Here is a 17,322-nt window from a genome sequence, read left to right on the forward strand (position 1 = left end):
TGATAGTTTAGTTGTAAGACATTTCACGGTCACTTTCTTATTGTATCAGCATGGAGATGTCAATTTCTAACAGCTACCCTGAGTATCAATCGATAAACAGGAATGAATGCTTCCTGTACCTCCACTCTCAATCAGGATGTCAAACAGGTCATCCATCTGCTGGCTGGTTACCATGGGAACCTTGAAGAGAAATTCCAGTCTGTGTTATGTTACTGTTAATGGGGCAGCACAACACACTACAGAAGAATGCCTTGTGCAAACAGGGAAATATAATAACAGCCAAACCTATTATACATTACTGGGCATTCATTAAAAACAACTTATGAAAAAAAGTAAGCGTATGAAAACCAAATAATTTCCCTTAAACGATGAATGCAATATTAATTTTTGTGAAATTTAACAATTTTATACACGTAATGTACAATCTGTATTTCAATATGTGATAACAGCAGTCTATTTCCGATCCCCCTGTGTGTCTGTATGATCTGAGCCATGTCCGGCTTTACCTGGGGCTGCAGGGGGGCCTGCATGTTCCGGGTCTGCTTCACGGCCTCCTCATAGCGAGGAGGGTCCTTGCCCTTGTGGGCGGGGTTTCCAAACGCTGAGTGTTGCAGGATGAACTGAGGCTGAGACTGGGAGGGGGAACCAGGCTGCAGTGAGAAGAAACCATAGATCCATGAAACAGGGAAGGTACTGAAATGATGGGCAACAATACTTAAGTAACAGAAGGAGTTAAAGTGGGCTGACAAGGCCGTACCTTGTGCTTGGGCCCGTTGTGCAGCGTGTGGCCTGGGGAGCCCCGTGTTGCCAGCCTGCTCTCTGCTGAGCTGTTTAGGAAACACTGCGGCTCAACAGTCACTGGCTGGCTCTGGAACTGAAACCCAGCACTGGATGTGGTGCAGGTGGGGAACGCCTGCAGAAACAAAAGACTGGATCAACCTATACAATAAGCACTATATACCAGGGTAACTCTGTGCAATACCTATAATATTAATCTAGATGTTAGTGTTTTAAATTATATCAAAGCATTTGATTTCCATCATAATTTATCAGAAAAGTTAAGGTCCTACTGTCATAAACAATACACAAATTAAATATGGTGTAAAAGTAATATGCCTTGTAATGTAGTGAAACAATGTGAAGATCTATAAGGAACCTCAATCAAACTCTGCAGGTCAAAGCTGGTACACTACAGAGCTGCCATCCTTCAGAGAGCGTGTTTACTGTCAGATATTCCCACAGTCAACACTAGCAACAGGACTTCAGCCAAGAGTTTACCAAGTGAATGCTTTTAATGAGATTAGGAAAGAAATTTAACATCAAGGCTACACTATTATTAGCCCTACAGCTGCAAACCAAGATTACAAGAAGACTATTATTACTTTAAGAAAATGTTTCACCCAGTTTTCACCCATAAATACAAAGATTCTTGATTATAAGTGACATTCCTTCACAGATTTTGAATGATAGCCTTTGAATTTTTTTTTTCTAATTGTTATATTGTTTGCCAGAGGCAAAATGTTCCCAATACAGACTTTTAAAGGAGATTTTAAAGAAAAACTGCAGCACTGTTTTTGCTCAGTTAAGATGCAAATATAACATCAATCTGTGTTTTGTTATTTGACAAACAGCTGGCTGATAATAACCTTTATATTTTAAAAAGGGGCAGTGTCAACTCATTTAGCATTTGTTTGAGAGGTACTGTCAGGGGAAGTTCTGGAAATGGTCCCAAACCTTTGAGATGTGGTGGTTTTGGTTGAGGAGCTGCTGAGTGAATGAGGGGTCCTGGTTCTGTGGCTGAATCTGGGGAATGGAGGCCTGGATGAGGCCTGCGGCTGAAGCAGGGGCAGTGGCCTGAAGAACCTGCTGCTGCTGCTGCTGCTGCTGGGTAGAGAAGTCATGGTCACGTTACTCTTCTTGAATGTCCAGAGACTAACTGACTGGTCTATGGTCCGTGTCTATTAATAAATTGAATGACTAATTGAGCTGTTTAACTCTTTCAGTCCTGAATTAAGCTGCAGGCCCCAAGTTACATAATTAAAAAAGGAACTCCTTTGCCGAATATACATGAGAACAGGACAACATTTTTTTTTTGTAAATATGTTTTTAGTAAATGAGACTTTAAAGTCACATCCACACATAAAGAACTCGCCTAGAGGTCCTGCCAGGACTGAAAGGGTCAAAATAATCACTTCATGTTACTTATCAAATAGTTGTAATCACTGTTACTTTATTGTGGTTAAAACACTGACATAGCCCTGAATGATACAGGTTCCTCATAACAATAATAATAATAATACTACATTGTTATTGATACTATTATTATTATTATTATTAAGGATAAAAAAATAAAAAATAAAGAAGACCACTACCTGGGGTTTCACATTAGATGTTGATGGCTGGATGGTTGTGTTGGTGCCAGAGGGGGATACTGGCGGGAGAAGTGGAGTCCTGGGCTGTGTTGTCAACAAGTTTTGAGGCTGTCCAATAACCTGGGGCACCCTCTGGTGGCTGACGAAGAACTGTTGCAGGCAGGCTGGGCCTTGGACTGGAGCCTGTGGAGGCTGCTGCTGCTCCTGCTTGATCAACATGGATGTCTGCTGGACCACTGGAGACTGTGAGGCTTCGCGGAAAGACGAGCAACTGGGGGACATTCTGCTCTCATCCTTGACCTCTGGTGCTCCAGAGTGGTTCTGCTGGGCAGCGATGCCCGTTTGTTGTGCTTGGCTTAGTTTTTCCATCTCCAGCTGCATCTTCAGTTCCTCCACCAGCATCTGCTCCTGTTCCAGCTTCCTCTTGAGGTCTTCGATCTGCAGCTCCTTCTCATGGAGTTTGCGGTCCTTGACGGATGACTCCAGCTCCATGCTCGAGTCCTCGTCTGCCCCTTTGCGGGGGGAGGCCCCAGAGGCATGAGCAGGGGCCACGCCCATGATCTCACTGAAGGTGTCCATGGACCTGCTGTCCTCTGCGTTACGGCTGGACGGCTCCGAGGGGACAGGGGACACTGGTGGGGTGGCGTTCATGCTCTCCAGCTGGCTGGAATGCTGCCGATGCTCTTTAGCAAAGGGAGTCTGTAAAGAGGCTGACGTAGGCCCCTCCACAGCTGACCCAGAGAAGATAGTAGTGGTCATGGCACCTCTTGTGGAGATGGTGGTAGAGCTTTCCTGGTGGGGTTTCAGTCGCTCGATGAGGTCCGTTTTAGTGCCAGACACTGGGAGCCCCCTCAATTTTAGTTCCATTTTCAGCTCGGCCACCTGGGAAAGAAAAAAAAATAATCATCACTCCAGATACGAAGAATTTCTTTTAGGTAAAACAAGATACATGCTTGCTATAGAGAGATTTGGGTTTGAAGAAAAAATAAATGTTTTAAAATAAATGCTTGCAAGGTAGAAATTGCATCTTCAATCATATGCAATCAATAATATCTGGTGATTTTCAAAAGCAAATAAATAACCATAGCCTTAGGGTATTTCACTGACTTGCTCATCAAAAAGTTTTCAAGTATTGAAAACAGTGCAGGCTTTTACATATAGTATTCTAATTTGTGTATTTACATGGCCTAACAATGAATTCACCAAACCTGCGAATCATCCAACAGTGGAATAAAGAGGGGGGAGTGTTGAATAACAACTATGATGACAGCCCAGCGCTTACAATACAGCCAGCTCGCTTTTAAACATGTTCATAATGGAAAGAATTGGAAAACGCATGTGTGCGTGCCTGTCCTTGGGACCGGGTCTGGTCTGTGTCTCCTGGACAATCATGTAAACGTGATGTCTCTTTTCAGGTTCACTTTCTGAACTTATTAACAAATCTCTTCCACTTCAGCATTACATAGCGAAGCCTTTTGGAAAACGCTTAATTGACAGCGGCAAGTCCACTTCAACTGCACTCCGAGCACTTAAGGATTTCATCTCTTGGTGGGAAAAACTTTTATATATAGATGCCTGTTTAAACATGCGCAACAATATTTATTTTGGTTTAATTATTATTGATTATGAAAGCAAAAACTCAAACAGCCTAGCAAACATGAGTCCATGACTGCTATTGATAACTCTTACCTTCATATCATCCAGATTAGCAGGCAGTGGTCCCGGCTTCCGATTGGACAGGCTGCTGTTTTGTCGCAGGGTGCCACTGGTTGGCAAGGCGACAACAATGGAGGTGGGCACGTTGTTGTTCAAGGAGGTATTCTGAGTGTCGGCTGCTGGCCTGCTGTGTGGAGATGGCAGGAGAGAGAGAGAGGAGAGAGAGAGAGAGAGTCTACGGGTCACACACATCTTTCAAACGTGGAACTGGCTGTCAGCTTGAAATACTCCAGAAACCCAACACATCATAAAAAACAAACATCTGTATTCCAAATGCCTAGAGACAAGAACCACATCCTGATGCTAATCAACATCTGGTAGAGAAACACAACCAAAGGGCCTGCAGCGACAGCTTTTTGAGTCTGTCAGCTAACAAAGAAACAGAATTAGTCACTGATTCTTTATAGAAATGTCTGGGAATAAAAAGACAAACAGAAATTGCACAATACATGAGAGGGGGATGGAGAGAGAAAAATAGAGGGGGATAGAGAAGTGAAGGGGTGATAAAGAAAGTTTGAGAAAAACAGAAAGAGAGAGGGGATGAGAGAAGTGGTCCTGCCTGCGAGGTGTGTGTGCAGTGGTTGGTCTGATCAGCTATGATGAAGTCAAGGGGACAGTTCTTAGGGAGCATAATTCTGCAGTGCAGGGTGTGGCCTGCGGAGGGCGTACTTGAGTGGTGCGGGTAGGATGGCCTGGTAGTTGTAGTGCTGCTGCTGCTGCTGGCTGAGGATCTGGAGCTGCAGGAAGAGCTGTTGCTGCTGGAGCAGGCGTGCGTACGACGAGTCCATGGGCGCCTCGCTGGGCTCCGCCTTCTGGTCGGGAGGGATGTACTGGTGGTACTTGAGCTTCTTAACCCGCGGCTTGGCCTCCCGGCCCTTCTTACTGCGGCTCCTCTCGCTCGCTGTCTTCGGCTGGCTCTGCTACAAAGGAGGAGAGTGACAGAAAATCTCTAAAGTTTCTCAGTATAGAATACAGAAAAAAACTCAATTATTCATTTTGACCTACTTGGAAAAATGAAGTGAATCAGGCTCCAGTCAGCCGTGCCTCACCGATTTATGGATTTTGAAATATGTTGCTTGATACATCTTACAAGTAAGTATCCTAAATGCACCCCAAGCACACAAAACATACATCCATATTTAATTTTACAATTGTGTAAACTGTTCCCAAGGCATCCTGGTATAAAAACATGTTAATGTTTCTGTAATTAAATAAATAAATAAATAAATAAATAAATAAACAAACAAACATACCTCAATAAATAAAAGTCAATTTAAATATAGCATCTTTGGTTTATGTGATATAAAAGATAACCCCCTTTATCTTAGATAGCAACGTGAAAAACACAGCTACAAGATAACTACAAGGTGTTAGGCATCATTGCACACACAACATCTGTTCCATCAGCGCTAGGTTCAACATAGATCACCTTGTACCTATAGTATCTGCTTGCACACTGGCTTTTCCTGTACAGTCAAGTGGAGGAGAAGGTAAAATAGGAATGCCACACATCAGTCAGCAAACAATCCTAGGGGTCGATTTGATCAATCTATACCTTGATGTGCCACAGCTGGATTTTAATGGAGCTCTATACAGCAGTTGGGAATTCCACTGGATCAATGGGATTATCCCAGGATCACCCCTGAAATTATCTGTTTTACTTACCATCTCTTGGGACAACTATTTGATAAGTTTTTGTTTTTTTGTATTGCAGTGCAAGATTCATCAATAATGGCACTCAAATTAATGTAAAAAACAAACCACCTTGATTTGTTAACTAGAAATGGCCAAGCAAGTTTGCAAGGCAGGAAACATATTAAAAATGAACTTCTCGTCAACCTTCAACTTCCAGACATAATATTAAAATCCTGACTCAGCATCCTCAGGCATCAAAACTAAACTTTGTCCGATTGAGGATCGAACCCACAACCTCCCAGTGTACAGAGCAATCACAAGAGAGATGAAAAAACAAGTAGAAAAAAAAAACCTTCCACTTTGTTGTTGGGATAACTGCCTGACTCAGAGAAAGAATGCACTAACAAAACAGTGGGATGCCATTGAAGGAATTTAATGGACAGAAAAAAGCACAGACACATTAAACAAAATCATTTGACATTATTGTTTTATCTTTTCCTGTACCGGTTGGTTTAATTTATAAGTCGTTATAAGCACTATTTCATCTTCAGTCAAGCACATCCCTCTGTCCGATGTCAAAAACAGTTTTGTTTAGACACACTAACTGAAATGTGTGATTGTGCCTTCGGTTTTACTTCACACTTTCTTTGATAGTACGAATGACTGTTTAAAGTTACAGTGTGTTTTCTTTTATTTCTTAACTATATTCAACAGAAATACCAAATAAAGATCCAGCACTAGTGTTAGGAGAAGTTAGGCTGACACTCACCCTGAAAAAAGGTACTTTGTGGTTTAAAATCTGCTGAGTTTGAGCTGGCCCAGGTGGTATGATTTCCATAGTTGTGCTAGAAGTACCCCATCCTCACCTCATTCTGGTGTCAGTCAGCTCCACTCCACAAACTTATTAACACTTGCTGATACTTTATCTGTCAATCAGACTAAACCACTTGTGTCATTTCCTGGGCTCTGTGGCTCAGCCCACTCCATCAAATTTGGGGTTAACTGAATAAACCTGCTGGGTTAGTTTTCAATCTAATCTAACAGCAGGTGTTTGGCATATACACTACAGCAGTGTTTACAGACATTACTACTGTATACATTTTACACAGTATACTCTGTTCCCCCGGAACGCCTTACTGTCATCTCTTTTAGTGTATGCAGACTCACCTTTACAAGTGTAGGGGCTGGTTTTGAAGGAGCTACAGTGCTGATCGGCTGGAATGAATTGGTTGCCAAGCGACCGTTGGGATGCTCGGCAGCTGAGACAGGTTTTAGGAATTCTGAAGTGGGCTGTGAGAATTGTGGGCAGTACTGTGATAGAGTGCGAGAGAGACAGAGATACAGTAGTCTACATGAAAACAACCATTTGAAGTTTAACAAATGTGCCAGTATTCCTAATTCTTTTAAAGATGTAAATGCAAAAACGCCTGTATAACTTGAAGGATCATTATAGGTCAATGTTATCTGAATTGGTGGTGAACAGCTTTTAGTTTTGAAGGGAACTGTAAACTAAAAGAATCACAAACAGACCAAAAATGATGCTTTTAAACTTGCGCTAACTGGTGGGCACAGACAATATCATGATATTACGGACTGCTGAGGATTTGTCAGCCAATCAGAGTGCACGTTTCACCTTCTGTATTCCACGACATGCCACTTTCAATCCAGCACTCATGTATGTGCCTGAGAGAGGAGGAGAACCTCCTCCCTCAGTGATATTTAAATACTGAGCAGATATACAAGCACACTGAACCCATGGTTCTGACCTGCAGGGAGGAGTTGGGAAGCGGGGACGAGGCCTCTCTTATTTTGTGCTCTCCAGGGGAGGCCGCTGAGCTCTGGGACTCTTGGCTGGCCGGTTGCTCCGGAGACAAGGCATCGCTGCTGTCTTCATCAAACAAGTAGACGTCCCGCGTCTTGGGGTAGTCCCCCTCGCCATCTGGGTCGCCAAAACAACAGCAACAAAGTGCAGTTTATTAACCAATACCTTTAAAACATTATACTGTGGTGGTACCATCTAGGACAGTACAGTAACTTAACTAGACCTTTAAAAGGACTGATAATTGGCTTAATTAGACCTTTTTAATTGTTTTCAGTTGCAGTAACATTTTATAAAAGTAACTTGAACTCTGCAACTGTTTAAGCTGGAAACAATTAAAAAAAGGTCTAATTAATCAAATTACTATTTCAATTAAGGGTCTAGTTAAGTAACTGAGAGCTCAGTTGGAATAAAACCAGCAGACACAGGGTGTCCCCAGGACAGGCTGAAAACCACTGGTCTAGTGCTCAAGCCCAGCAATATAAAGCTGAAGGACTAGTGGATAGAAATGAGGGGCTGGGAGGCTGTGTGGCCTAGTGGTTTGAGCTGACGGATTGGGTTAGCGTTACACTTCTCTTAAACATTAATAATGAGCTGTGTTTTCTGTGGTAAACAGTTACAACACTCCTGTGGCAGGATTCAGAATGTAGTCCCTGCAGGGACTGCACTTGACACCTCGTGGGGGACCAGTAATCCCAGCCACGGATATCCGTCCCTATCAGAGCTCGACTGTGCACTCGGCAACTAGCTTGCTGTGATCTCACCGCTAATCCTTATATCAAAAGGTCTGTGAAGCGCTAATGGGCAACAGACAACCAGATGCAAGTCAAAGGTTTTAGCTGTTAAAGTTTCAAAGCTGTTACAGGGGCTGGGAAGCACATGTATCAGCAATGAAAGATGAAGCCTTTTCATTGTGCAGTACCTATCTGTGGATACTACCCATGCGGTTGACTTGAAACACATGTTTTTGTGGATTTTATACAATAGCGTGTTATAGAATGTACTGTTTCCTCACCAATGAAGGCCTGAGAGTCGACGCCCGGCTCGCTAAGCGGGGTGTGCATTACAGTCTTGTTTTATAACAGTGAGCTCTCCTTACCAATGATGGCTTCTTTGAGGCTGGAGTCGACAGGCAGGATGTTCTTCTCCACCAGCTCCAACGGACCGGGTCTCTGCGCGATCTTTTCATTGAGGTCATCAGCCAGACGGGCCCGCTTCAGCTTCAACTGGGTGGCCTGGAGAGAGGGTTCGGCCAGGGTTTCTGTGAGGGGAGACGGAACAGAGAAGGCTTGAGATGGACATGTGGATGAAATCATTACAAGCAAGAGGCTAGCATTTCAACTAGGGAAAAAAAAAAGTTGGTGTTGGTGGCTGTAGTTATAACACTTGAGTTATAATAGTTATAGTACTTAATAAAGTATAAAAATTAATAGAGGTGAAACAAGTCTGAAAAATATTTATTTATTTATAGATGCACAACTATACTATAAACACTCTATTGTGATATAGTCATTTTGATAATTCCCACCCCACCCATCATCCTTAAATCCTGTGATTACAACACACTCGGGATTCAGCGATTCCTCCAGTGCTGTCATTACCCTGAAGGATGTGCATTCTGACCAGCTCCGACCGCTCAGGCCGACTCCGGATTTTGTGCTTCAGGAAGTTTTCAGTCTGCAGAAACAAAAAGTACTTTACTCCAAAAGCCTTAACTGAAGAGTTGCTCTGTACGGCAGCAGTCCGAGAGGCTGACACACACACACACACAGGCACTGGGGTGGAGGATCCTTCAGGCCCTCACCTGCTAGGACCATAAGCAAGCAGTTTCATTTCACTGTTGTGTGTGTGGTGATGTCATATGAACGTACACCCTGGTTTTGGTTAAAATCTCTCCTGACTCCATGGGGTGTGTGTATGACATCACTAAACAACAAACTCATCATCCCTCGTAAAAAGCACAATTTAATTTAACTGAACACATTATTATTATTATAACTATTAATATTATTTATTTATTGTTTAATTACCAGTAATTCTGCCACGCACGGAACCTTCAGCATGTGTTACTTGAATATTTTTAGGGAAGGACAATACTAGTTCACACCAATAATAGTACACTGTACAGCAGGGTTGTCAAATTGCAGTGTCTGCTGGCTTCCGTTCCTCCCGAGCTCTCAATTACTTAAGTGGTCTAATTATGTGATTAATTGGACACATTTAACATTTCTCTCCAGACTTCAAAATGTTTTATAGGTAGTTTGCCTTGAATCAATCACATTTATTAAACCATCAACTGTAAAAACTTGAAAAAATAGTAAATATGTCCTATTGAACAAATAGTTAGATCAATTAAGCTAATTGAGAGCTTAAGATGGAATGAAAACCAGAAGACCCTGCAGCCCTCGAGGACTAGAGTTTAACTCCCCTGCTGTACAGCAGTGGTACTCAACTCTGGACCTCGAGAAATATTCCAGTCCCGGTCTTTATTCTAACCAGGTCCTAAAATTAGTTATTTACCTCTTAGCAGCTTCAATTAACTGCATTAGAAACTACTTGGAATAAAAACCTGGACTGGATTAGATCTCCAGGGCCAGAAATGAGTACCACTGCTGTACAGTATATACTTGCTGAACAATTTCTGTGTGTTAACTAGTCAATTTATTTATTTATTTATTTTTTAATCACGGCTCAATCCAAACCCAGCAGCTGAGCTTGTCAACTGTAAGGATGCAGCTGTTCTGAGAGATACACAGGCTGATACGTAAACAGCTCCCAATGTTAGGAGGAAACCCTGGCCGTGTCTGAGGTCTAGAAAGTAATATAGCATTTAAACCTCTCTGCACTAGTACACAGAGCTTGCACTGCACGAATTATCCATCTGATGTGAAACTGCTGTGTCTCAATGACACCTGATAGCCATCATTTCAGCTCTACTGCTTTAATCCTTTAAGAAAGGCATTAAAGGGTCAGACACTCTAACAATGTCTTATCTGCTTAATAGCCTATTACTGTGTATGTTCTGTATAATTCTGCTTCTGTATAACAGAATTATATAATTATTTGCCATGCTTACTGACTATTCCATTAAAAAGGCTTCTAAAAAGGTATGGGTGTGGGTTTAGATTTATACAAAATGTAATAATGCAGATTTTTCTGAAATGGGTGAGAAAGGCATATCAGTCTTAATGGAACCGGAATCGCTAGCTTTTTATTAAGTGCATTACATGCATTTATTCAGCTCATGTTCTCATGGGCTGCTGAATGGCAAGTCCTTATTGAAACCTGACCAAGCATTTCTGGGAGTACCGTACCTGGAGGCAGGAAGCCCACCAGTGTGAAAAGAGCTATAAAACACATCAGCGGAGACATGAATATCAGTGTCTCTGTGCTTAACAGGGAACATCAAACCTTGTACAAAGTTCAGTGCTTTCTAATCCTGGTAACAGACCAGGGTTTGGTTTAAACTTTATGGTGCAGACATAATGACTGACACATATTAATACCTTAGAGGTTCACAAGTGATGACAGCTGTTGTTTGTGCATTGGACAGTCCAGGCATGATGTATTTAGTGTGTGTGTGACTATAAGGGATGCTAAAGTCTTACCCTGGCCCTCTCCAGACTGCGGATTTGCTCGTGGAAGGCAGCAGGGCTCTTTAGGGCTGTGTGGAGAAGCAGGGCAATAAGGGGTTAACATCCGCAGGAAGCAGTTTGCAGAGGAAACTCATTCACTGGTGTGACAAAAGCAGGGCTGACCCGTTTGGAGCTGTGTCAGCCACAGGAGGCTCAACTTGCTCCGAGCCAGCCTCACAGCGAGGGAGCTTTCTCAGTGCGGGACTGAAACATGCCCCAGAAGGCATAACCTAATCAGATCTTTAACCACAGTCAGCAATCTGAAACTGAGGTCTGTCAATCGACCTTTGGGTTTTTAAATAAAAATAGTCCATATAGCTTATTTTCCTGTAATAATAAATGTTACAGAAAGGAAAAAATGCATTCATGATAGATAACTTGAAATGGAGAGTACCATTTTGACTTCCAGTCCGTGATTGTTTTTTTATCATTATCAATATCATGGCATGCCAGACAGAATGTGCAAAATATCAAGATGTGAGAATTTTTTTTTCATTTTTCCAAAACAAGATTTGACAAAAAACAGATGAAAACAAACGAAAAACAAAATCTGTCTGACTGCCTACAGCCTTTGAGATAAAACCAAAAGGAAACAACTCAACCTAACACTATAACTGAAACGTAACTGCATTCCTCAGTGCCCCACAATAGGACCTAATCAGCAGCACAAAGAATTTAGGTGTGCAGAGAAATCTCTATTTTTTCTTTGGTTTATTATACAGTAGATGATCGAAGGGTCTTCAGTCATGCTGGTAATTGAACTGTAGTCTGTATTGTGTTCTGAGGGTCTATATTTTGTTTAAATGCGTACTGCTCTTATTTTGCAGTTTCTGTATTATAGGTTTTCCTTTGGTTCTGTGTGGAGAGAGTTACTACCCACTATTGTCCCTCCCTACCGTGCCAAAAAAAAATAAAAATAAATAAATAAATAAATAAATCCACAGGGAGAGATAGAGTTGGCTTGGATGTAAACAGAAAACAGCAGCGAGAAAAAACAGTTAGTAAACACAGAGTAATATGTGGCCAATCAGGCAGTGGTGAACTCCCTGTATCTGTTTAGCAATACTGCTGGGTGGTCCAAACACACCAGCAAAACACAATGTATTTTACTAAATACATACATACATATCCAATGAAGCTAACTGCTAGGCCTTGGGCATTGAGCCACGAGCATGTTGCCAAATTAACAGCCTACAACAGGACTGCAGTTTCTCAAATTAATGACTATAACATTAATAAATATAAGACAGTGTTTGTACAATATTTATGAGATTTGAACATAAAAAGAAATTATTAGCTTTACAATGTATACAAATTACCTTTAAAAACACCAAGGCAAACATCTATATTCAATACTTGGCAAACAGTTAAAAGTTGTGCTCAGCTTATTTCAACAAAACTGTCAGTTGTACCCAATCAATTTTGTGGTTAATATCAATCAGCCACTTCAATGCTTATTATAATATAAAAATCAGGGTTATTATAGAGACAGGGCCACTTTGGAAAGGAGCACGCATGACCAAACAGCCAGCCACCATGAATGCACCAATTCAAACAATCCATTAAGAAATGTATACAGAGAACTTAAGCAATTGTTTCTTACGTGGCATGATGCCCTGGTCTACCAGCTGCTCCCGAGTCCTCCTCTGCTGCAGCCTGAGCTGAAGAACTGGCAGGAAAAAGAAAAGGAGGGTTAGCCTTGTTTACAGCAGCACTGTCAGCTCAGCAGTGTCCCAAGACTGTTCAGAGGTGCTGTGAGTATAACACTGTGCGATGACATTTTTATTACCTCCACCCCGTTCTCGTCGTTAAAAATGTTGGGCGTCTGATTAGCGGTGAGAACAGGAAGTGACCTGCTTTAACCCTGTCTGTGGAACGACACAGGGAGGTGAGAGTCAAGCAACACATTGCTCGGAAACCCATCCACTCATGAATAATGAGCTCTCACTTTGACAATACTACAGAAACAGCGTATTGATTAGGTTCACCATTCAGTTTTAATTGCGAGAGGTTTCCTTCCCTTTTCTTCTTTGGGCATAACTGAATAAATAATAAGAGAATTGAGTTTTATTTAAAAAAAAAAAAAAAAAAAAAAAAGTTGCATGGAACTATTTTCTCTCAGCTCAGTTTTAGACGGAAGGCTATTTAATAAAAATTACTTTTTTGTTGATTAAAAAAAAAAAAAAAAACGTTCTTACACATTTTTTTCAATTTATAACCTACTTTATAAGCGCAATAAGGCACTTCAGGGTGTGTGATATACTCTAATATCACCATGCCCCAGGAACTTGATACTAAAGCATATCACACACTTTGTCATGCCTTATTGCACTTATAAAATACTCTCTTCTTTACCTTTTTTCTTTTAATATGACCAGAATCTAAGATGGGAGGACGGGGACTGGGGGGGGCATGTGCCCTTTCACGCCCCACGGGTGCCCAGGTGCGCTATGCAAATTTTATTTATATATATATTCCAAATAAAACTAAAGATTATCTTTATGACATAAGTGATTAAAGTGGTGTTTATCTTTTTTCTGAAATTGATTATTTGAATGACTCAAGAAGAACAACTGTGTTTAATGTTTAAACCACAGGTAATTGCCAATTTACTCATTATGATATATTTAACAAAGTAATTAATTTTCTCTATAGATTAAACACTGATGTTGCTGTGGGGAGCTCTGAATTCTTTGCAAAGCCGTTATTGTGACGTCACTGCCACTTTACAAGCTGGCCATTGAAACAACCTATTGAAATGAAAAAAACAAGTCGCTTTTGGAACACCCATTAACAAAATACATTAAGATTCATTTCACTGTTGGCAGAAACACATATGACACTAGAAACCCCAGACTTGGTGAAATTACATCAGTAAATGATTGACCCTGAACTTTTCTTTAGTGGTCTGACCTACAAGGATGGTCAATAACTACTTGTATCAAATGTGAATGTGAAGTTTGATGCAACTCATCTAACCGGTTTGATTCATTCTGGAACCTCTGTGAGCTTCAATAGCCACATACAGCGGTCACTGAACACCAAAGCTCAAAGCAAAACCTATGCTGCCTCAAATGTGACAATCTGTTTTTTGTCTTTTGAAAAACAGACAATATGTTGGTATTGTCTTCCCTCTACTCAGACTGTACTGTCGAGGCTGTCAACTCTGAAGTCCTGACCCGTCGAATTCAGACTCTGGGTCAGCATGACCACAGGCTAGACCCAAACTGCACTGCATTAGTCAAGCTGAGGCAGGCCTGGTGTCTCTGTCAACCCTCTAGACACACACAGACACACTGGATTACCCAATAAATGCTTGAGGACAAGTGACCTGAAATAAATAGACAGACAAACAGTCACTGGAGACTTGATAGAAATATACAATACCCTCCAAGTATTGGAAGAATGGATTTTAAAGATAAGGTTATAATTCCTGGTACAGTTAGTCAATGAGAGAATCACCTTCAAAACATAAAACATCTCTATCTCAACACTTTCCTTTTCAGTGCCATGGTACTGCCCACTACAACAGTGGTAACTCTTATTGCTTAAAATAAGGGATGTCTGGCCATGACTAATGTAATAATAATTTGCTCAGGGGTTAAGAATGAACATGTTTCTGCTCCAATGGGGCCCGGCTTTGATCTTGCAATACAAAATAGGTCAGTTTTAAAAATTTGGATTGATTACTTTCAGGATTCTGCTTTAACTATGAAATATGTCACACTTTGCAATAACTTTGATATTTAGGTTTATTTGTGGGTGATCAGAAATATAACCACACAAGTACATTCCAGAAGTGCTATTCGTTACATAATATCCACCATGCTATGTTGCTTTAACAGTAAATGCAGTAAGACTACTCAAAGTTGTTTCTTCGGAATGTAAATGGAGTTATTAAGAATCCCCTAGGCGACAAACTATTTAATCAGATGACTTCTTAATTCCCATTTATTTAAATTTCTTCCCAGCTATTACAAAGACTGTGCGTCGGTCACATTGCCTAACTTGATTAGTGCTTTTTCCGGTGTGCAATCAGAAAATCTTATGTTGTTATGGCTACATGCTCTCCATGCCAACACATTAACTGTTGTTTTTACATTAATTTATACATGGTTTATTTGCAGTTACCTAGGGTGTATGAAAACAGATTAACAAAAAAGTATTTGCGGTAGCTACTGGACTCAACTCGTGTCTGTTCCATGTGACACACACAAGGTTAAACCATTCAATCTTACCAATCACTGTTACATATTAAATTCTGCAAAGTAGTAACACAATCACTGCTGCTTCAAAAACTTTGTATTGTGTCTGCTTGTTTACAGTGAAGCAGGGACCAATGATCATCCATACTGTATATGCCTGGAAGCCCTCTGCATTCTAATTGAGGATGGACTCAGATTCCAATGCAGAATTTGCCATGAGCAATATACTGTATTCCAATAAAGGCAGTCTTGACTTGGTTTCGCAGACCTGACAAGCTCCAGGTAGGTGGCCAATGCCTCCCCTCCACAAGCTCTGGGACTCAGTCTTATCCTTTGACAAACTCCAGCTGGCATGCCTCTGTCTGCCAAATGTTTCCCCAGTTGAGAGGATTTGTAATTCTCAGGGCCCAAAGCATAGCCAGCATGGGCATTATGGTAGAATGCTTTGGCAGCATGTTCGAAGAAGGGATTCAGCAACTTCTTTGCCTTGTTGGAAACCCTCAGCCTTCGCGCTGATGGAGACAGGTACTGTGACAAACTAGATTGGAAACTTTCATTGAATTCTGTTTAAACCCTGATTGTTCATCTTTGGCATCAGCTTTACAACAGTTGAGGTAACAAGTTCAGTTTATATAGAGCTGCTTTGTGACTCGTCACACAGACCTTGCTGTGCAATAGAAAACAATGAAATAATGGAAAACATTTGCTGTGACCCCAGAATGGTAACATGCAAGCCTAATTAAAATAAAGCTAAGCGTCCAGCATGCCAGTGCTAAAGAACATCAAATATACCAATAAGATCATTTTAAAAGATACATTTTTTTTTTAAATAAATAAAAAAGCCAACTAAAGAACCAATGAAGTTCAATATTAATTTTCCACATCACTTCACAGTTAAAGGACTATTAGGGCTGGAAACATTCAGTGTTGGGGAAAAAAAACAAAAAAACAAAAACACACACTTCCACATAATGTAAACTTAATGGAATAATAAAAGCCTTCTGATGTAAACATGTGTCCATTATTATTATTTATTATTAGTTAGAAGAGTAACACGGTGCTTTCTTCAACACAGTAACACATCTCCCAATAACCTCTGACACTTAAAGCAGACCAAAAATATGAACCCCTTACAAGTGGAGATTTGGTTTTTTTTTTTATGAATTTGGGGTGGTTTATTATCAAAGAACTACATTTTTTCTGTCTAACTGAAATCCTCTGTTCCATCTGAATATTTCATTAAAATCAGGGTATTTATTCATAACTTAAAAATAAAAATCTGAATAAAAATTCAGTACAGCTGACAAATCTTCCCTTTTCAGTAGAGATGAATCTTAAATGCTTCACTAGTTTTACTTCTATTATACCGTACCTGTTTTAAAAAAGAATGATTGGCATTTTTAATATTTAAAAAAAAAAAAAAAAAAAAAGTTTAATCAAACATTACAATGTGCATACAAAAGTTAACTAAGTAAGCCAAACATATCACAGTCCACACTCCCTCTGAGCACTGTCGACTTCAGTTTAAGCTCAGTACATTCAACAACAAAGCAAATCAAACAGCATCAATCACAATGACAGCCTAGTGCTCCTCAAAATGGTCTCTCCTCATCCGCAACACAAGAGAATTGTGGCTGGTAAATAACTGTTGAACTCCTAACACTTACTACTCATGAAACGCCACCACATTTATGCTCAAAATAAGGCAAATTTCATATACATAAAAAATACAACGGTAAGTTCCTACAGAAAGTCATCTAAAACCCCAAAAGACTTTCCCAGTTTGCTCAAGTACAAGCTCAGGTCTAGAAAGCAAGTCCCAGTTTATTTTAAAATAATAATGGAATCTCCCTAACCCGTAATGGGGACCAGACAGCCGTACACAAGAGGTGTTGGATCTCAGTGGGTAAATCCTACCTTCAATAAAGACCTTCTTGTTA

The 17,322-nt window shown here is 40.7% G+C and overlaps 1 protein-coding gene across 10 annotated transcripts in view; it reads right to left on the reverse strand.

The window, feature by feature from the left end:
- Nucleotides 1-17,322, reverse strand: part of LOC121330777 (myocardin-related transcription factor B-like) — a 53,843-nt gene that overhangs the window by 5,308 nt on the left and 31,213 nt on the right. For 5 of the 10 annotated variants that reach the window (XM_041277537.1, XM_041277538.1, XM_041277535.1 and 2 more), the window contains 13 exons: nucleotides 12,781-12,846; nucleotides 11,151-11,206; nucleotides 9,144-9,219; nucleotides 8,642-8,803; nucleotides 7,490-7,671; nucleotides 6,891-7,034; nucleotides 4,758-5,008; nucleotides 4,062-4,215; nucleotides 2,373-3,254; nucleotides 1,735-1,884; nucleotides 758-913; nucleotides 507-650; nucleotides 120-180 (listed from right to left, as the gene is read on the reverse strand). In XM_041277537.1, coding sequence (XP_041133471.1) covers nucleotides 120-180; nucleotides 507-650; nucleotides 758-913; nucleotides 1,735-1,884; nucleotides 2,373-3,254; nucleotides 4,062-4,215; nucleotides 4,758-5,008; nucleotides 6,891-7,034; nucleotides 7,490-7,671; nucleotides 8,642-8,803; nucleotides 9,144-9,219; nucleotides 11,151-11,206; nucleotides 12,781-12,846 — 2,484 coding nt within the window. The remainder of the gene's footprint in view (nucleotides 1-119; nucleotides 181-506; nucleotides 651-757; nucleotides 914-1,734; nucleotides 1,885-2,372; nucleotides 3,255-4,061; nucleotides 4,216-4,757; nucleotides 5,009-6,890; nucleotides 7,035-7,489; nucleotides 7,672-8,641; nucleotides 8,804-9,143; nucleotides 9,220-11,150; nucleotides 11,207-12,780; nucleotides 12,847-17,322) is intronic. The other 5 variants (XM_041277542.1, XM_041277545.1, XM_041277543.1 and 2 more) reach the window with 4 other exon arrangements.

Source organism: Polyodon spathula, chromosome 18, assembly GCF_017654505.1.
Source record: "Polyodon spathula isolate WHYD16114869_AA chromosome 18, ASM1765450v1, whole genome shotgun sequence".
Lineage (NCBI taxonomy): Eukaryota > Metazoa > Chordata > Actinopteri > Acipenseriformes > Polyodontidae > Polyodon > Polyodon spathula.